This window comes from Zalophus californianus, chromosome 15 (genome assembly GCF_009762305.2).
Source record: "Zalophus californianus isolate mZalCal1 chromosome 15, mZalCal1.pri.v2, whole genome shotgun sequence".
Classification (NCBI taxonomy): domain Eukaryota; kingdom Metazoa; phylum Chordata; class Mammalia; order Carnivora; family Otariidae; genus Zalophus; species Zalophus californianus.
Genome location: NC_045609.1, coordinates 56896290 through 56917339, shown reverse-complemented (window position 1 = coordinate 56917339; position 21050 = coordinate 56896290). Strand labels below are relative to the sequence as shown.

Below are 21050 nucleotides of genomic sequence, written 5' to 3'. Positions count from 1 at the left end.
GTCAGCACGGGTTTGCAGCCCTGCTGATCTGCACTCTGATCCCCACTCTGCCCTCTCTGGACAGGCATCTGGCACAGAACCCTTTCATCTGCGACTGTAACCTCAAGTGGCTGGCGGACTTCCTGCGCACCAACCCCATCGAGACGAGCGGGGCCCGCTGCGCCAGCCCCCGGCGCCTCGCCAACAAGCGCATCGGGCAGATCAAGAGCAAGAAGTTCCGCTGCTCAGGTAGCTGCCCGCTCGCCCACCTGTCCACCTGCCTACCTGTCTTCAGTCAGCTCAGAGACTGGTGATGTTTTCTGCATGGCTCCAACCGTGTGTCCCAGGCCACTCTAGGCCCTCGAGTGGGCATAGTTCCCAAACTGAAGCCTCGGATCTGAGTGGTTGACCAGCCCCACTCTGCACTGTATGGAGGCTTAGGGAAGACTAGGGCTGGCTGAAGGTCCCTTAGGGAGGCCTGCCCAGTCAGGGACCCAGGATCCTCTGCTCTCAGGACAATTTGCTTTCATGCTACTGCTTTCAGAATCAGGAAGCCTCAGTGAGAGAGCTGTCTCCTCTAGGCTCTCAGGCAGCAGAAACTGGCTGGGGACAGTGTGAGTCAGCCTCTGAGCCTGGATCCTGGTCAGAGATCTGATGCCCCTCTGCCCCATCCCCCATCTTGGGCCATTGCCCATGAGCGCCCCGTATTTTGGCATTCCCCGAGAAGTTCAACTGGGGGTGGTATGGCCCCCAGCCTCAGCCAGGCCAGGGAACATCTGTGCTCTGTAGCAAGGCCTTCTCCACCTGGGGGCTGGGCAGGTGGGCTCTGGGGCCCGGATTTTGGTCCCCAGTGTTGTTCCTGGGGTGCCTTCACCTGGGCAGTGGGGTTGGGGCCTGGGCTCTTCCTGCAAGTCCTAGACGATCGCAGCTTCATGGTGTTTCTACTTCTCTCCCCAGCCAAAGAGCAGTACTTCATTCCAGGTAGGAGAGTGGGGGGTACTGAGGCCAGCCTGGGGGGGGGGCGGTGGCAGTGGGTGGGCAGGGGCAGCAGGCTGAGGGGGCCAGGAAGGCCCTGCCCTGGCCCCTCAGCCTCCCGTTCCCACCTGTCCCTGAAGGCACGGAGGACTACCAGCTGAACAGCGAGTGCAACAGCGACGCCGTCTGTCCGCCCAAGTGCCGCTGTGAGGCCAGCCTGGCGGAGTGCTCCAGCCTGAAGCTCACCAAGATCCCCGAGCGCATCCCCCAGTCCACGGCCGAGCTGTGAGAGCCCCCTGCCTCTCCGCAGCCCTCACCTGCCCCCGCCTCACTAACCCTCCTGGATCCACTCTGGGTTTCCCTCTGGTCCAGCTCTGTTGGGGAGCACGGGAGACCCCAGCGTGTCAGGAAGTGGCTCCCCGCCCCCCCCCCCCCACCGCAGCCCCTCTGCTTCCAATCGCAGCCTACAGACCCTTGAAACAATCTCTGGCCCATGGGGCAGGTTGGCAGCCGGAACCAGGGGTGGCTTTTCTCAGTCATGCTTTTGCCTTCTTCCAGGGGATGTGATCCCATCAGATTGAGTTGGATCTTAAGCATCCTTTAGCTGTTTTCCTTCTTTAAAAATATAAATTTGTGCACATGTGTATGTGTGTGCATGAATAGCTACACATACCTGTCATCTGTGTATGTACATTTGTGGCATTTTTAAGGTTAAAAATATCCCCATTCACCGCCCAGCACCCCCATCCATCCTTCCTTTGAAATAGGATCAGTTTGCCTTGCCAGGTAAATTCTTCTGGGAACCCCTTTGTTTGAGTCTGAAATATTCTCAATTTGGAAGATACTCTCATGTCTGTCATTTATGAATGTGTAAGTTCTCTTCACTGCCTCTTACAGACGATTAAACAACAATGAGATTTCCATCCTGGAGGCCACTGGGATATTTAAAAAACTCACTCATCTGAAGAAGATGTGAGTTACCCATTGGCGGGGAGGTTGCAGTCAGGACTCTAGCAGGGGAGGGAGAAGGCAGATACTGGGTGTGGGGGAGCTCCCAGGGGGAGGCAGGGCTCCTGTGCAAGAAGTTGGCAGAGGGGAGGGGGGTCCTCAGCTCCATCATCCTTCTGCCGCCTCCCGTCCAGCAATCTGAGCAACAACAAGGTGTCAGAAATCGAAGATGGGGCCTTCGAGGGTGCAGCCTCTGTGAGCGAGCTTCACCTGACCGCCAACCAGCTGGAGTCCATCCGGAGTGGCATGTTCCGAGGCCTGGATGGCTTGAGGACCCTGTGAGTGTGCGGGCCAGGGAACAGGTCCGGACTGCCACAGGCAAACCCAAGCCAGAGCGTGGGCGTCTACACTGAAAGGATGGGAGTCCCCCCTCCCCCCTAACCCCAGCTTGCAGGAGGCGAGGGACAGCTGGGGACCCTGACCGCAGTGGGGCAGGTGATCAGATGTTGCTAACTGTGGTTCCCTGGGGATGGGGTCAATGCCTGGTGAAGGGGTGAGTGGAGGTGGGCCCTTTTGGAGGTTCCCCTCTCACTGCCCTCTGATCAGGCTGCAAGAGCACCCACGTGCATTAAGTTCAGGAGTGGCCAGCACGGATGCAGGCAGGGGGGCTGGGAGTCCCCAGGGTGGTGACATTGCCGAGGTGACAGCCAGCACAGATGGGGAGCAGGGATGGCCCGTTATCTCTGGGATTCTAGGATCCCATGACCCAGAGCCCGGCCAGAGCTAACCAGACATCAGGATTCAGTAGGATCCTGGGGTCCTCCATCCCTCCAGAAATGCTGCAGGGAGCCCCATCTCTCCACCCAGGCAGCACTAGCTCTTCCGATGACCATGTAGACCTTTAGAATGTGCAATAGACTGTGCTGTCCGGTCGGACTTCCTACAGTGACAGAAGTGTCCCATGTCCGCACTGTCTAGTCAGTGGCCACGTGTGGCTCTGGAGTTCTTGATGCGTGGCTAGCGCCACCGAGACACACACAAAACTCTGAATTTCATTTCATCGTAATTATCAACAGCTACACGTGGCTAACGGCTACCACATAGGGCAGCACGGCTCCAGACGGCACCTGGCTGGGTTTCAATCCCAGCCCTGGGTTAGGGCTATTGATCTGCTTTCCGAGCACATATCATGGGATTCGTGTAAAGGAGATGAATATATGAGGGCATTCCCCATGGGTTTTTGCGTTTATCTATTTGTTTGTTTTATAAAAAGGGGATTCTCTTTGTGCTGTGTTTTGCCACTTGCTTTTGTTACGTGTGAATCTAGTGTGGCTGTTTCCCCAGGCTGTGCGTACAGGGCTGCCCTGTTCATCCTTACCCTGGCCAGGTATTCCTTAAACAAGGGTGTCGTGGGCTCTTCAGCACTTGGGTTCCCTGTGAGGGAGGCTTGGGGGGGGATGGAGGAGAGGGGCAGGGCGGCTGCCAGGGCAGGGCCGGCAGCACATGAGAGCCACAGTGCAGGCACAGGAGAACGGCCAGACCCCACCACCACATGCAAACGACCACTGCTCTTGTGGGTAGCTGCCACCTTTCCAGTCTTGTGCCTCCACATGTGCGTTGGCATTCGCACGCACATGCACACCCACACACGGGGTACTTACATGTAGGTATTTCTGAATGGAACCCTAGAGTCCATTTTATTTAGTGACCTGCTTTGTCCTTAAACACGATGCGAGCACCTGTACGTATCATTAAAGTTCCTTTTACAACATTATTTTGAAGGACTAACTATTACATAATTATTGGAAATTTGGGCTATTTTAGTGTTTGTTATAAGCAATATGGTCGTTGATACCTTTATCGTGAAATTCTGTGCCCATCCAGGATTTTCCCCTTTTGACAAATGCCTAAAAAAGCCTGGCTGGAAGAAAACATGAAGGGCCCTTTTAGGGCCTTTGGTGCCTCTCACTTCCGAGTCACTCTCCTCTGGCCCAAGTGTGAAAGTGCCCATTCACTCACACCGACCCTGGGCATTATTATTATATATTATTATATTCTTAGTAATTTGTTAAGCAAAGATTCAATATGCTTACATGTCCTTGATGACTAGTAAGTTTAAACATTTTTAATCAACGTTCATAAGCCATTTAAATTTCTTTTGTGAATTGCCTATCCTGTGTCAAGCTTGCTTTTGTTTTTAGTGGGGGAGGGGAATTGAGCCAGGTTTTTGAGGGTGAACAGAGACTTTTGCAGATATACATGAGGAAAGGGGTCATTCTAGAAGGAAACCATAGCCAGGGAAAGGCATGGTGACGCAGGCCCGGATAGCATGCCTGCAGGCCAGAAGAGCCAAGGGTGTGCCGCCCCCTCGGGAGGTGGGCAGGTGCTGGTCTGGGGCTGGGTTAGACAGTCTCTGGCAGGTCACAGGAAAGAGGGGAGACATTATTCTGTGGGGGCCCCTGGGACTTCAGGCTGGACAGGAACATGACCGGGTGCAGGTTTTAAGCAAGTGTCCCTGGGGGTTGATGTGGAGCGTGGCCTGGGGGGTGTCCTGGGCACCCAGGGAGTGAAGGTGGCCGCAGGGTGGACAGGAGAGCATCTAGAGGGGAGGGTCTCGAGGGAAGCTCGAGTGCGGGGAGTCCTGGTGCTGTGGCCCTCAACCCCGGCTCCCTGCCTCGAGAGGAGGATTTGTGGGGGGGCCTGCGGTGGGCAAAGCGCAGGCAGGTAGATGGCCGCAGGGCACAGCACTACCCCCTCCCGCCCCCCAGGATGCTGAGGAACAACCGCATCAGCTGCATCCACAATGACAGCTTCACGGGCCTGCGCAATGTCCGCCTCCTCTCCCTCTACGACAACCAGATCGCCACCATCTCCCCGGGGGCCTTCGACACCCTCCAGGCCCTCTCCACGCTGTAAGTCTGGGCCTGGAGGGCGGGAAGGCCTGGGGCTCTGGCACCAGCCTCCACACCCCGGCGGCCGCCCGCACTCCCAAGGGTCATTCCTTTGAAAGACTCACTGGGGGTGTCGGGCCCTCGTGGTCTGTGGGGGTCCCACTGCGTCAGGATTCCACGTCTTCATAACTGCTGGCCGTCTGGGAAAGAGTGCCGGGTGGCCGCGTGGCCAGTCCGTGGCGGCGCGAGAGGGCTTTGCAGGGAAACCGCGCCTGGCAGGGCGTGTTGGTGGTCACACAGCCGCCTCTTCCAGAAACCTTCTGGCCAACCCTTTCAACTGCAACTGCCAGCTGGCCTGGCTGGGCGACTGGCTGCGGAGGAGGAAGATTGTGACCGGGAACCCGCGGTGCCAGAACCCAGACTTCTTGCGGCAGATCCCCCTGCAGGATGTGGCCTTCCCTGACTTCAGGTGTGAGGAAGGTAAGCCGCGGGCCCCTGGGCGGGAGGGAGGAGGTGGGCTCGTCAGCCCTGGAGAGGAGGTCTCCCGTGCAGGGGGCCGGGGGAGGCCCTGGTCCGGGGGTGGGGTGGGGAGCAGGGAGACCCCCTTTTCGTCCTGCACCTACCCCTGCCTGGCAGCAGCTTTATGTGATTTTCAGAGCAATAATATGCTTATTGTGTAAAAAATGGGAAAGTATGGATAAAAGAAGGAAATAAATGTTACCTATTATTCCATCACTCAGAAAAAAAATCACAGTTCACATGTTAGCGTATTTTTTTATAGAAGTATGCCTCACACAGGGAGGGATCTGCCGCCTGGCCGTGCCTCAGCGCTCCAGGCTGATGGCTTCACCGGGTCCGTGAGGGGCAGTGGGACCTTCCTGGGCCCCCCTCCTCCCTGTGGGAAACCTGGTCACTTCTCACACCCATGTCTGTTTCTTCCGGATTCCCAGTCTCTTTCCTGCGGCCCTTCCCTTCTTTCCCCGCACGTGCAGCATGTAGCTGCGTCCCCTGACTTCCCGCAGAGCTCTGTGCACACAGGGCAGATTTTTACCCATGGTGACAGAGCAAGGTTGCAGCTCAGCCCGCCATCCCCGTTCTTGAGCCCTGCCACTGCCTTCAGCCTCCAGCCGGCCTGGCCTGCCTCCTCCAGCCCTCCCTGCAGCCCACTTCCGGACTGGCCCATCCAGGCCGGGCGAGGGTGGTCCTGGGTGAGGAGCTTCAACTTTCACACCAAGAAAGATGGTCAGGGTATTTTTCTAAAAAAAAATCAATGGTTTTTCTAGAGCAATTTTACATCCTATTTAAAATTTCATACTACTCACATATATATTTTTATATCATTTTATGTAGTAATAACTTGCTGGTCTTTAAAAAAATTTTTTTTAATTTAATTTTAAATTCTAGTATAGTTAGCATACAGTATTATTTTAGTTTCACGTGTACAATATAGTGATTCAACACTTCGGTCCATCACCCAGTGCTCATCGGAAGTGCCCTCCTTAATCCCCATTGCCTATTTTACCCATCCCCCCACCCCAAAATTCTGTTTCTTTTTAAACCTAACTATATATTTTGGGCATTTTCTTATGCCATTTTGGGCATTTCTTATGCCATTAAGTGTCCTTTGAAAACAATATCCCCCCCCCCCAAGAAACAGTTTCTTTTCTTTTTTCTTTTTTTAAGATTTTTATTTATTTGAGGGGGAGAAAGAGAGAGAACACAAGCCAGGGGAAGGAGCAGAGGGAGAAGCAGACTCCCCACTGAGCAGGGAGCCCGATGCAGGGCTTGATCCCAGGACCCAGGCATCATGACCTGAGCCGAAGGCAGATGCTTAACAATTGAGCCGCCCAGGCACCCCCTCCTTTTATTTTTCTTATTACAAAGTGACGCATCATCATTTCCTGAAAAAGCAACAACGGACAATCCAGAAGAGTAAAAAGGTCACCAATGTGTCCCCTGCTCCTGCTTCCCAGCCCTGAATGACTCCTGTCACTAATCCGATGTGTGACCTTCCTGAGCTCTGTGTGTGTGTGCACGCACACACACGTGTGACGCACGTAGGCTCTTGCAGCACTGTCAGTGTGGGCATTTTCGACATGATAGTCACTGTCTGGAGAGTGTTGTGATGGCTTTAACCAGCCTGCTGCTTGGCGTTTAGGCACTTCCAGAGCGCTGCTCTTACGCCTCATGCTGCCAGGAACATCCAGGGAGACGGCTCTCTTCAACTTTCCCCTTAGAACCTGCTTGAGGTGAAAGGGTGTGATGGTTTTGGTGTTGCCGCCAGGAGGCAGTGGAAGGTAGCGGTCGAGAGGACCGACTCCCGTTCCAGGCCTGTGCCACGTCTCCCAGGCTGGGGGACCTGGGACACGTCCCTGAACCACTCTGCCCTTAGTTTCCTCATCTCTGTATTGGGCTCATAGCAGGCCCGCCAGAGAGCTGTTCCGAGGATTCAGGGAGTTCATCCGTATTGCACGGTGCCTGCCTGTGGCCGGCCTCCCTAACCGATAGTCACGGTCACCTGCTTCCTCGTGCCCTCAGCAACGTCTGCTCTGGTGTCCTTATTATTACTCCTACGCCCGGTCAGAAGAAAGGAAGGCAGACAGAGGCCTCTCAGCAATATTTACTGGATGAATGAATGAATGGATGAATATATGAATACATGAAGGACGTGTGATAGGAGCTGATTCTGTGTCAGCCAGATGTGGGTATAGACCCTGCGTTGCCTCTGATCAGCCTGAATGTAAAGTATACATTCATTCATTTATTCACTCACCTGATCTATTTTGAGGGCTACTGTGTGCCAGGCTCTGCTCCAGGGCATGGGCTCCTTCTCGGAGCAAAGAAGAGGAAAGAGACAAGTCTCTGTCCTCGTCATGCTTGCATTCTTGGGGTGCTCATGGCCCCCCTTACTGCACTGTTAAAGAGATGATGTTCCATAGTGTCTGGCACGTAGTAAGTGCTCAAGAAATGGTGTGGTTGCCCTCCTCCTTCTGTGCTGTGCCTACGTCCACCTTGGATCTGAGGCAGGAGATTGACCCAAGACCCATCTCAACTTCGAAACAGGTCCAAGGGGCTTTGTTCCTGGTGGGGAAGGGGTGCAGCCAAGAGGGGACTTATGGGTGCCTCGGGGAGTGTCAGAAAAGTGGAGAAGGGGAGTGTCTGAGGCACCGTGGAGTGTGACCCTGGCAGCAAGAGGCCCTGAGAAAGCCTGTCCCCTCACTGACGTGGCTGTGGGCCTTCCTCCCCAGGCCAGGAGGAGGGGGGCTGCCTGCCCCGCCCACAGTGCCCCCAGGAATGTGCCTGCCTGGATACCGTAGTCCGATGCAGCAATAAGCACCTCCAGGTCCTGCCCAAGGGCATCCCCAAGAACGTCACGGAACTGTGAGTAGCCCCAGGCCTGGCGTCAGGAGGACAAGGTAACCAAGAACAGATAGCTGACGAGGGCGCGGAGGTAGGGCGTTGCAGGAGGCACTGGTTCCAAGAAGGCTTTGAGCTTCTGTGTGACATCCTCTGTAGTCACCTGACGGCATGAGTCTCCCACAGTGAGTGCTTTCTCACTCTCAGCTGACGCCGGCTCTTAAAATAAGAAGTAATGTATGTTTTCCACCTCACATCACCCCACGAGCATCCCTTCTGTCATGAAAACTCTCACAGAAGTTTGTTTTTGCTGGCTGCATACTTTTCCACCCCATGAATCTACTATGATTTACATAACAAATCCCCCTTTGTCAGATAGTTGTTTCCAATTTTTTACTAAATTGTATTATGATTATAAATAGTGCCGAGGTACATATCCCTTCAGTGGAGCTGCTAGTCCAAGAGCGACGCATTGTTAGGACTGTCGCTGCCTTTTGCATGATGGCCTTCCAGAAAAGTCGTCTTTGCACCCCTACTGGCTGGGTGTGGAAATGGCCTCCCCACCCCCACCACCCCCGCCCAGACCCTGTCAGTCCTGGGCATCATGGTGCTAAAATCTTGGTTCATTTGGGTGTGGTATCTGAGCTTATGTGGGGGTGTGGACGTCAGTGTGTGCGACAGACAGAGATGGAGAGCTGGGCTTCTTCAATAGACACCCCCAAATAAGAGGCTGTGGTCAGCCCCCGACTCCTCCTGTCCTCCGGGATTGGTCCCTCCAGGCCTCCATGGCTGGCTGTGCTTTTCTTTCCCTGCGGGGAGCGTGTGAGGTTTTCATTTGTGTTTCTTTCATTACCAGCGAGACAGGCTACTTCCTCCCAAGCACATCAACCACCGCAGTCTTTGCCCTGTGATGCCCCACCCTGTCCCTTACCCAGTTTTCTATCATCCTGTTAGTGACCCATTTTCTCCTTGGTGCCTCATAGCAACCCTGAGCATAATGGGACAGTTGGGACAGCCTGCCTTCTTTGACCGAGGTTGCTGAAGTTCAGAGGCTGGGAAGATCTCTTGATTTCTCTAAGCCTTTGTTTTCCCAGCTGTCAAATGGGGCCACGGGGGTGTATTGACAAAAGCCGCTGAGAGGCTCACATGAGATGGGTGGGAAGTCACTTTTATATGACACAGCGTTGGGTCAGAACGAGGAAGGCCCTGATTTTGCTGCTCTCTGGGTCTTTGTTGGGGGGCGGTGAGCCATCCTGGGGGCTGTAGTTGGTGGGGTTCCTGGGCAGGGAGCCCAGCCGAGGTTTTAGCTCTTGGTCCTTGGGTCACTGCTTAGCAAGGATGGCTGGGGGCGAGTAGGGGACCTTCACAGCATCTTGAATCCTAAGCACCACCCTGTAGACACGGGGAACCTTTGGGAGTGTTAGGAGGATTTCTGGTGGGCTTGGCTTTGAGGACAACAACTTGGGTGGTGGTGTACATAGTGGGTCCCAGAAGGGAGGCCAAGGAGTAGGAACAGACAGAGGCAGCTGCAGGAGTCCAGGCATGGGTGACGGTGTGCAGTCGGGGGAGATGTGAGTCTGGAACACAAAAATGAGCAGCGACTGGTAGGTGGGAGAGTCTGCGGCCCTGGGGCGCTGTTGAGTGAGTAGGAGAATCACCATCAGGGTCCTGAGCCGGTGGTTAGGCCATGGGGGTGAAGGCTGATGGAGTCAGGGGCAGCCACTTTGGGTGTAAAAGCACCGAGCTCAGGTTTGGGCCTGCCTGGGTCCAGCCTCACACACCTTGCCAGCAGGTGCAGAGGGGCCCGGCTAGCTGGCAAGGGGCCTGGCAGGTGGGCCTGGGAGGGACTAATGTGCAGATCAGGCCTGTCTGGCCAGGAAAACCGCGGGGCAGACAGGGGATGGGAGAGGAGCCCAGGAGTGAGCCCCGGGGGGTGCCTGCCAACAGGGAGGAGGCTGAGAGGGTGAGGCAAGGGCAGGAAGAAAGCCAAGGGAGGCTTTATATCTCAGTGCTTTTACCAGGTTCTTTGGCTGGCAAGTATCCACATGCTTAAGTGAGTGCATATATTGTCCTCCAGTTAGCGATTCTGGGCCAATTGTGTGGACTGCTTGGAGGAGAGGAGAGGAGCCGGCAAGGCGCCAGCTGCAGGGGAGGCTTCCCCAGCGCGGCACTAACTGGTGTGTTCTCTCCTGTAGCTACTTGGACGGGAACCAGTTCACACTGGTTCCGGGACAGCTGTCCACCTTCAAGTACCTGCAGCTTGTGTGAGTATCCAGGCCTCTCGAGGATCCCAGGCCTGCCTCAGAGGCCAGGGGGGCCCCTGGTATCTAACCGTCCGGCTCCAGCTTTCCTGGAATTCCCTACCACCCCACTTCTGGCTGATCCGGTTTTGAATTTTGCACCATCCCTCCCAGAAGGTCCGTACATAGAGCTGTGTTACCACCTAGTGGTCATGCTTGGGAATGGCATGTTCCTGGCGGCCTTGCGTTGGACCCTGTCCGCTTCTGCCCAGCCCATCACCCCAAGCCTCCCTCTGGCTGAGAATGATTGTTCATGAGGGTCATCCCGGCAAAGAAAGGAGCCAGAGCAGAAGAGGCTGATGGAAAACTTCTCAGTTCAACCGTGGCCCTCAAACCAGACATGAAATATGACAGTTACAAGTACATGCTTGTGCCTAAGTTTTTCTTTAGGCTAACATCTTTTTCTGTTATTTCCACCTTTGACCCTTTACGCCCCATGAAAGTATATGAGATAAACCTCCGAATTAACTTCAGTTCCTCTTAGCCTTCCAGCCTAATTCACACCTTACCTCAGTTGTCTTATCTGCTCAGTGGCCAGATTCTCCCCAAAAGAAGTCCAGATAACATTCCATCTTAGTTGGGCTTGGAGCGGTGCTCCTCAGGTGTGGTCTATGGACCAGTGGCCACTAGAGAACTGTTTGTAATGGGTCCGCAGTTAGATAAGAAACTTGAACCAGAATGCAAATCAATGTCTTGCTTCCTTCGCTGAGAAGGTGTTACTGTGACAAAACTCTTAGCTCAACTATGTTGTGTGTTTAGTGTCCTAAATGATTTGGACTTTGGCAGAAGTTCCTGGTTGTGGGACATTCAGTTCAGGGACCGGCTACTCTGAGGAGCACTGGCTTCCAGAATCTCGAAGCTCCGGTGTATCTGTCTTTGCTAAAGACCTAGCAGATGTGTTTTGACTGTTCCCATGGTGGGGAGGGGAGGGAGGGCGGTGATCTGGTGGCTGGTGACAGAGTAGCATAGACATAGACAGCCTTTCTCTGCTCTGATTTGGGGCAGCTGCATTGGTGGCTGGGTTACACTTGGGAGGAAAGCAAGGAGAGAGGACCGAGGTGGGGCCAGTCCTTGCCCATCACAAGGAGGGGCCACCCAGTGTGCTGAGCTCTCAATGAAGACCCTCAGTGTGTCCTAAGAGCAATGGATTGGTCTTGAATGAGATTAGTTAGAGGAATGTTCACTAAGAGAAGCTGAAGGCAGGGCATATGGTTTCATGTTACAAATATTTCCTGAGCCAAGAGCTGCATGAAGTGAGGAGACATGAAGGCCCCTAAGTCATGGACCCTCCCCCGAAGGTGGTGTTCTGGGGGGCATGCAGGAGGGAGACTTGGGGCACATAAAGTCATGGGACTGATGAGTGTTCCAGCAGAGGGAAAGGCACATTAGGGGTGTGGCTCAAAGCGGTGTGTGGGGGGGGTGATGGAGTCAGTGTGGGGGGCTGGGTCAGAGGCAGAACCACCAGTGGGCAGAGGGAACAGGAGCGAGAGAATTTCAAGAAGGGTAGCAAATCCATGCCAGGCATGCGGGAGGCAGTGAGGGAGAGGTGGGCCAGAGCCCAGAGCAGGTGTCTGGGCTAATTTTTTAGGCAAATGGGAGCCACTGCGGGATTCGGCAGGGAAGTGACTTAGTCAGATTTGTGTCTTAGTCATATTTGTGGTACCCACCCGTGTGGAAGATGGATCAAAAGGGGACAAAGCTACAGGTGAGAGATGAGGTAGCTCCTGAGCCAGAAGCTGGGAGAGAGATGGCCTGAGTGAGCAGAAAGGGAGGAGGAGGCTGAGAGAGAGGAGGTGGTGGGGTGCAGTTTCTGGGTTGTCAGGGCTGTGGACTGGGTGGGTGGGGGGAGAAGCACAAGATGTGGACTGGACTTGCAGTGTCTCTGGAGGGGAGTTCATAAGCCAGGGCTGCTGGGCCCACAGAGGAGGGCACTGTTGCCTGCAGTGGGGAGGGAAGCCTGGAGCGTCCCCGAGGCTCCCAGAGTGGACTTCAGAGAGAGGGTCCGCAAGGTGGGGTTGGCTGGGAAAGCAGCTTCACCAAGAGACTGAGGAGGTGCGGCCAAGGAGGTGGGGGTGGTGGTGGTGTGGGAAGCCAGTCAGGGGTCTGAGGAAGAAAGGACAGGGAAGCAAGAGGTTTGAGAAGAGGGGTATCCGCCGTGACCCTGGGTGGGCTTCCTCACTCTGAGACCTTGGGCCTTCATTTGAAAAATGGTGGTTACTGTATCCCCCATTGGATTGTGGGAGGGCTAGGAAGGAGCTAACTAAGTGGTAGCAAGAGGAGAAAGCACAGAGCCCAGTAGATCTGGTAGTTCGGAGGCAGCCCATCTCCTTGGTGGGAGCATTTCCAGGGTGGAAGGGGGCAGAAGCCTGGGGTGGGGATAAGGAAATGGAGGCAGGCAGCCCTGGGGATGTAGTGGGAGTTTGGGGAGCAGGGCAGAGTGCTGTAGCTAATTGTGCACCAAATGCCCCTCTCTGCTGCCCCCTCCCTTGCCCCCCTGCTGCCACCTGGCTGAGGGCGGGCCACGGGCAGAGTGGGGGGAGGGGAGGAGCCCATAGCAGAGAGCAGGGTGGAGTTCTTTCTTTCTAAACAATGATGCTTTTTTCTTTTCCAGGGACTTGAGTAACAACAAGATCAGTTCCTTAAGCAATTCCTCCTTCACCAACATGAGCCAGCTGACCACTCTGTGAGTCCCGGGGGCGGGGAGGCGGAGGGAGGGCACACACGCTCTGGCCACTGAGACTTTCCCCAAGCCCCGTTGGCCACTGACAGTATCACCAGCAGGGAGTGTGCCAGGGCCTGCCAGCCGGAAAGAAAAAAACCAGTTGTTTTTATTGTGAAATATAGCATTCATACAGAAAAATGCAAAAAGTATAAATGTACCGTTTAACAAATAGTCATAAAGCTGGCCCCTGTGTGAATACCTAAGGCAAAAAATAGAACACAGCACCCCAAAAGTCCCCCCATCCTTTCCTGATCACTCCCCCTTCCTCCCATCTCCAGGCCGTGCCTAGCCTGACTTTTATGGTGATCACTCTTTGATTTTCTTTACAGTGTTGCCATCTACATGTGCACTTTTATTCAAGGAAGTTTCATTTTGCGCATTTTTGAACCTTATATAAATTGAATCATACAGGATATATATATATATATATATATTTTTTTTTTGTATCTGGCTTCTTTTGTTTACCATTGTGTTTGTGAGATCCACTCATGTGGGAAGCTGTGGTCTGTTCATTTTTACTGCTGTGTAGTGTTCCTTTGTAGGACTGTGCCATACTTTCCTTATTCACTTCACTATTGCTGGATGGTTGGGTTGTTTGCAGTTTGGACTGTTGTAAACAGCGACCTTCTGAACATTTTCATGCCCGGAGTCTGAGCTATTTTGATGATTGTCAGAAAGTATAGCAAGCGTCCCTTATGTTGGCCTGTGGCTTCAGAGCGGGGTCTCACTCACCTTCTCCACACCTCACTTGACAGATAACGTGCCAAGAACTGAAGAACTTTCCCTTAGGTTCTACTGTGGTCCAATACCCAGAAAACAGTAGAGCCAAGACCCAGAAAAAAGGACTGGGTCATGACCCAGCCAGACCCCTCAGGGGCAGAATGTGGGCCCGAGGCCATGAAATGCTGGTTCTAGGTTCCCCACCTGCGCTCATTTGCCCCGGGGTCTACTCATCAACTGGGTCCCATTTCAGAGGCTTCCTGAGTCGGCGTGTGAAGCTGCCACCAGCTGGGGTGATTCTGTCCCCCAGGGGACATTTGGTCATGTCAGAAGTGTTTTGGGGGGTCACGGCTGGAGGAGCCCCTGACACCTCATGGGTAGAGGCCAGGGTTGCTGCTAAACACCCAAGAAAGAATTGTCCGTAGTGCTGGGGCGGGGCAGTCCTGGTGTCAGTGATCTGGCCCCTGCGAGGGGACACAGAGCCCGTTCCTGGGACAGGAGCATCTCCTTGCTCTCATTATTTTACAAACAGCTTTATGGAGGTAGAGCTAATATATGGTCAACTGTATATACTTAAAGCCCACAGTTGGCTACATCCTGACTTATGTTCCCATGCATGGAACCCTCACCACAACCAACACAGGAACTGCTTCCATCACCCCCAGAAGTCTCCTTCCGCCCTGTGACAGCCTCCCCCCACCCACGGCCCAGGCCGCCAGCCGTTGGCGTGCTGTGGAGGAGTTCGCTTGGCCCAGAGTTTTACGTGAATGGAATCCTCCCACAGCGCTCTCTTTTGTTTGGCTTCTTTCAGCCAGCGTAGTTACTCTGAAATTCCTCCCTGTCACGGCACGGCACGGGGTGGCTCCTTGTTCCTGGTCTTCCGCTGTATGGCTGTGTATCCGTCCATCTGCTGACAGACACGTGGGGCTATTATGAGCATCATTTCCTTTATTGTCAACCTGCCTGTCTGCCCTTGATGGATTCGTTTATTTGGAAGCCTTGGTGGGGAGAGTGGTGTAGTCTGTGAACCCAGGAAACTGAGAAGCTGACTTAATAAACCCACCTTAGGGACTTAATTACAGCCCTCTGGGGGAGTTCTGTCTCCCTGTGGGGCCTCATTCCCCATCTTTATGATGGGGGGGCAGTCACAGCGCCTTCTGGGCCCGTAAGAGCTTCTTTTTTTTTTTCTTAAGATTTTATTATTTATTATTTATTATTTTTATTTATTTATTTGAGAGAGAGAGAGCACAAGCAGAGGGAGAGCCATAGGGAGAAACAGGCTCCCCGCTGATCAGGGAGCCCAGCTCAGGGCTTGATCCCAGGACCCTGGGGTCATGATCTGTGTTGAAGGCAGATTCCCAACCCCCTGAGCCACCCAGGTGCCCCCGTCACAGCTTCGTTTTTTTTTTTTTTTTAAGATTTTTATTTATTTTTTGAGAGAGAGAGAATGGTAGAGAGAGAGCATGAGAGGGAAGAAGGTCAGAGGGAGAGGCAGACTCCCTGCTGAGCAGGGAGCCCAAAGCAGGACTCGATCCCGGGACTCCAGGATCATGACCTGAGCCGAAGGCAGTCGCCCAGCCAACTGAGCCACCCAGGCGCCCCCGTCACAGCTTCTTAATGGCTCATCTCTAGGTGGGCCTGGACTTCCCCTGCCTGCTCCGGGAGTAAGGCCAGGCCTGATCAGGGGGCAATTTCACAGGGACCCCACCTCCGGCCCTCGCTGGGGCAGCCTCCACAGGGGAGGGTGCCCAGTCTCCTTCCTGAAGGCTGGCTGGGAGCTGGGCACAAAGCTGAGGGCTTCACCTGGGCCATTTCCCCTTACCCACAGAAAAGCCCTATCGAATTGTCATTGTTTTTGTCCTTGCTCTGCAGCTGGGGGAACTGATGGAGGCATAAAAGGGTTGGGGGACATGGCCGGGTCACAGGGCTTACTAGTCCAGGGCACAGCCCATAGCCCCTTCCATGCTCAGGCCTCCCTCATTTTGCTGCTGAGCAAACTGCCCCCACACCCTGAGCCAGCCTGCTGGGGCCTGGTCCCTGACTTGGCGCCGCCCCCTCCCTGTCTTGGTCTCTCCTTCCTCCTCCCTCCCCTCCCCTGTCCTCCCTTGCCCTCCCTCTCTTCCCACAGGATCCTCAGCTACAATGCCCTCCAGTGCATCCCTCCTCTGGCCTTCCAGGGCCTGCACTCCCTGCGCCTGCTGTAAGTCTCCCTGCTCTTCATTCCTCCATGAAAATCCAGCCCATGGAGGGCCCTGTGGCCCACCTGGTGGGCAGACATGTCTCCGTGTCTGTGGCCTCAGTAGGGCCAATAGTGTCCCAAGATGGGAGGCCCGTCCATGCTCATTCAAGCCCCTCACGGAGGCTGAAGAATGAATGGGAAACTGAGAAATGGGGGGTTGCTGTATGCCCCACGTTGTGTTTGGGGGAGCAGCGTGTGGGGGGGGTGGCATCCAACATAAGGTAGCCCCTCGTTTGCATATGAGTTTCCGGCTCAGGTGGAGAATGTTCGAAAGAGATTTGTGAACCTTTTCTAAGAATTCCCACTGGGAAGTTTTTGCCCTGTGATCAAAGCCCCCTGTCACGCCTGTTAGGAAGGCCTCTTGCGGATCCATGCATGGGATCCCCCGGCAGCCCAGCCTGGGGCACGGGGACATTCTTTACCCTCAACCTGTGGCTTGCCATAGTAACTGTTTTCCCAAGAGGGAGCCTACCCCTCAGGCTCGCTGGCCAAGGGAGGGAGGGCACAGGGCCGCACACACGTTCCATTTGCTATGTAAACAAAAATGGTGCTTTGGGTTATTTGTGATGGCAAAAACGAGTCCTCCAGAAAGGCTGGCACAGGGTCATCTACTTGGATTATGAGGGGCTCCCTCTCCCTTGCCAGTGGCTGGCAGGACCGTGTCTCTGAGCTGGAGGCCGTCTCCCTCTGACATTGACAGAGAGACCCATGGATAAGCAGGACACACGCCTCCGTCAGTTCTCAAGTCTCTGTCCCTGGATGAGGCACCGATGGCCTCTTCTCTCCTCAGGTCCCTGCATGGCAATGACATCTCCACCCTCCCAGAGGGCATCTTCACAGACGTGACCTCCCTGTCTCACCTGTAAGTAACTTCGGCCCAATTCTCGAGGCCTCTTTGGATTTAAACAGAACTTGGATTCGGGAAAGACCCCCTCCCCCCACCTCCTGAGACTGGCAGAGTTTGTGGCTTTTACCCTGAAACTAATTGAGCTCGTGAACTTCAAACACTCCCCGTCTCAGATCCTTACGCGTTCAGTTTCATCAGTCCCAGCAATGGGGTTTGAGGACAGTTCTTCATAAGCGGTCGTAAGAGTAGTAATGACCCTTATTGACTGCATCAGCTGGTTTAATCCTCACCGCCTTCCCTCAACATGGGTACATTATTCCCATTTTACACACGAGGAAACAGGCCCAGAAAATGTGAGAAGCTTGCCCAAAGTTGCACAGCTGGTAGGGGCTGGAGTGTTCTGTCTCGAAAGCCCATGCTCTTAAGCATGACACCACTCTTGCGCTTCTGACTTCACGGGGTGGGGGATAAGCTCTGGATGTTTACTACCCCCAAGAAGTGGTATTATTCGATGTAGAATTGCTTCCAAAGCCATTTAGCTGGCAGTACCGTGTGGATTTTTAAAAAGCAGTATGCTCAGTTCCTCAAAAGGCTAAATGTGGAATTACCCTGTGACCCGGCAATTCCACTCCTAAGTATCTATCCCAAATAATTGGAAGCAGATACTCAAAACAGATAGCTTGTACACCCATGTGCATAGCAGCTTCCTTCACACACTAGCCAAAAGGCAGAAACAACTCAAGTTGTTGGACAAAACGTGGTGTCTACATACAACGGGATCTTTTTCAGCCGTAAGAAGGAAGGAAAGTCTGGCACCTGCTGCAAACACGGAGGAGCCTTGGAGACAAGCTGAGGGAAATCAGCCAGACATCAAAAGACAAATACTGTCTGATTCCGCTGATGTGAGGTACAGGATAGTCGCCCCCACAGCTGTAGGCAGGAGAGAGGTGGCTTCCAGGTGCCGGCAGCAGGAGGACCTGGGGAACTCTCCTTCAGTGGGTATGGAGTTTCTGTCCGGGCTGATGAAGAGTTGGAGAGCCAGAGAGTAGTGAGAATTGCACAACATGGTGCTAATTGATGCCACTGAACCGTACACTTAAAATGGCCAAAATGGCCAATTTTATGTTGTGTATATTTTTACCACAATTGAAAAAAAGAAAGGAAAAGCAGCGGGGCCATGACAGGACCATCCTACTTCCGGGGGTGGGGCTGGGTGCAGAGCACTCTCTCTCAGCGTCCCAGCTCCAGGCCGAGGCGGGGATCAGGCCAGATGTGCCACAGCTGGGATCCCGGGTGTTCCTGGGACTTCTTGCTCTCTGCCCACACGCACGTGCGCAGGGCCTGAGCGGGTGCCAGAGAGCCTTCTGGGGCCCCCAGCATCACCCCCTGAGGCTCATTCATCCAGCGATCTCACTGGGTTTTCTCCGCTGTAAGACTCACCTTCTCCGCATATTAGTCTCTGAAATCATAGTGTATCTTACAAATGATCTGTATATTTAACATGGTAATATTTCCCTGCACCTCCCGAAGCATGTTAAATCAGTAGTGCATTAACAACCTTAGACTTGAGGAAAGAAATAGTAACATTACTATTTATTGAGGGTCTGTCTGGGACAAATGCTTTACTATGTGTGAATACCTTACCTGTGGTGTTTCGTTTACTCCAAGACCGAAGTGAGAAGTAGGTATTGTGCTTTGCACCAGTTCCGCAAATTTGACAGGGACTGCCTTGAGCCCACATTGAAGATTCTAGTGCTGGTCTGGACTCCGTGGGAAGAGTGCAGTGATTGATTAGTAATGTCTGCCATGGGAGTGAAAGGGAAAAAGGACTCTGTCCTAGGTGGTAGGATTTATTATTTCCATTTTCCCCTTACTATTTCTTTCCATTTGTTTATTTACATTTATTATTTGTATTTATTTACATTTATTACTTACATTTACATTTTCCATTCAGGCCCAGGTTCAGAAAAATGAAGCAGCTTCCCTTTGGTCATAAAGCTAGGAAATGACAGAGACAGGATTGGAACTTAGGTGTATCTGATTCCAAAGCTATTTATTTATTCTATATTGCCTCAGTAAATACGCCCTGAATAACCACAGTGAGTCAAATGCCGAAGAATTTGCTACCAAAAGGTTTCTGCCTTCTGTGACCCTCAGGGATATTATAAAGCAAATTTAAAGGCAGCAGTGACTAACTTTGGGGAAGTCGAGGAGATTCGCAGAGGTGGTGACGTTGATGCTGCCATCGGAAAGGGACTAGCTAGGGGTTTGCCATTGGAGAAGATAGGGAAGGACATTCAAGGAGGAGGGAACAGCATGTGCAAAGGCAAGATGGCAAGAAAGTAAATGACACGTTCAGGGATGTTGTTCAACACAGGACACAGGGGGTTGGTTGGGTGAGGAACGTGGGGTGGGAAGAGATGAATCTGGAAAGGAACTTTGGAATTCCATTGTGAAGGGCCTTTTGTGCCATGCTAAAGAGTGTGGACTTTATGTTTCAGATAGAAGGGAATTGGGGAAGAATGAAGTGGTAGAAAGCTCCTGGAAAGCCATGGTGACATGTGGAGGCTGGCTGGCATGGGACGAGGCAGGAGGGAGCCTGGCTGGAGATGGTGGCTCTAGACAAAGGCCAGGCAGGGGCTGCGTTGGTCATTGCTCTTGATGACTCCCGTTCAACAGGGCCTTGTTTCCATCTGTGTTTGGTGGTTAGTGGCTGTGAGCTCCTTTTTTGCTGATGTTTGGAATTCTGAGGACCTAAATTAGAGATGCTTCTCTCCAGAGAGCATTTGTGCTTGTCCCTGTGGGCACCAGGGCAGGAGTCACCCAAGAGTTAGCATCCAGTGTCCCTGGCTCCTGGAGGTGCCCTTTGTTCCTATTGTGACTCTGGCCTGGGCCTTTCCTCTTCCATAACAGTATGCGGGGTGGGGGGTGGGCAGTAGGCAGAGGGTGTGGTGGAGGCTGAGGTCTGCCATATTTAAACCCCTTGAACCCTAAGAATCAGGATGTGTTGGTGTTAGATCCTTGTTCTGCCATCAGCTTGCAGTGGGATCTCAGACAATCATTCATCTCTTCGGGCCTCTTTCCTCGCCTGTACAAAGGTTATTTCTAAGGTCCACTATGGTCCATGGGCCATAATGATTGTGAGCGCTCATCACTGCCCTGGACTCCAGTACCCTGCACGCTTCTCTGCTCCTTTAACTTTTATATTTACTTCGCAGTTAGCTCATATTTCCTCCATTTGTCCGTCCATCCATCCATCCACTCCTTCATCAACGAATATTTACTATGTGCCAGATCCTGTGCCAAGGCTACCCAACACCATTCTTCATTTCTCTAATCTGGGCATTTTGTTGCCTCTGATTTACTATGTGCTGGGAAACTGGATTTCGAATTCATTAAGAACTCGGTGTGAAAAGTAAATACGGAATGATGAAGTAGTTCATGGTATGCTCCATAGGACAGAAGAGCAAGTAGTTAATTATAGAGTTGTGGCACTGTAATTTACTATTTGATGAAAACGCGGGATAAGGAAAACTGCACGTGGATTTCATGGACGTACATGTGTGAACACAAGAACTGGATGGGGAATACACAAAAATTAAATTAGTTACATTTATGGGATGATGGAGGATTCTTTTCTTCTTGAATTTCCTTTGCTTTCACACTGAGCTTTGTGCCTTCCTCATGCCTTTGGGCAGGACTGGGGTTAGGCTGGTTCACAAGCACTTCCGGGCTACCTGCTGGTATCAGGCACAGCACGGGACAGGGGTTCCTCTGCTCAGGAAGCTTCAGTGCAGTAGAAGGAGACAGTGAGGCACACAAGCACATTGCCTGAGAGGAGAATGGGCAGAGGAGGTATGGCTCAGGTGAAGGAGATTTTGAAGTTTTAGTATGCGTTAAACTCTAGAGTCGGCGGCTCTGGGAAACAGCCTCAGGAGTGCTATTTTGGTCCCGGTTACAGTAATAGAAGCCTTGGCGTGAACACACCGAGTATCTGCTGTTTCAGCTATTTCCAGGTTACACCAAAGAGCAACAACACGCGATTATTTTATACTTTGGCTAGAGTGTAACC

General features: G+C 53.1%; 1 protein-coding gene across 2 annotated transcripts in view; it reads left to right on the top strand.

Moving 5' to 3' along the window:
• The window catches only part of SLIT1 (slit guidance ligand 1), a 165853-nt gene that overhangs the window by 126636 nt on the left and 18167 nt on the right, over positions 1-21050 (top strand). For both annotated transcript variants that reach the window (XM_035724321.1, XM_035724322.1), the window contains exons 14-25: positions 65-228; positions 937-960; positions 1095-1239; positions 1852-1926; positions 2097-2240; positions 4671-4814; positions 5107-5273; positions 8042-8174; positions 10346-10414; positions 13062-13133; positions 16021-16092; positions 16922-16993. In XM_035724321.1, coding sequence (XP_035580214.1) covers positions 65-228; positions 937-960; positions 1095-1239; positions 1852-1926; positions 2097-2240; positions 4671-4814; positions 5107-5273; positions 8042-8174; positions 10346-10414; positions 13062-13133; positions 16021-16092; positions 16922-16993 — 1281 coding nt within the window. The remainder of the gene's footprint in view (positions 1-64; positions 229-936; positions 961-1094; positions 1240-1851; positions 1927-2096; positions 2241-4670; positions 4815-5106; positions 5274-8041; positions 8175-10345; positions 10415-13061; positions 13134-16020; positions 16093-16921; positions 16994-21050) is intronic.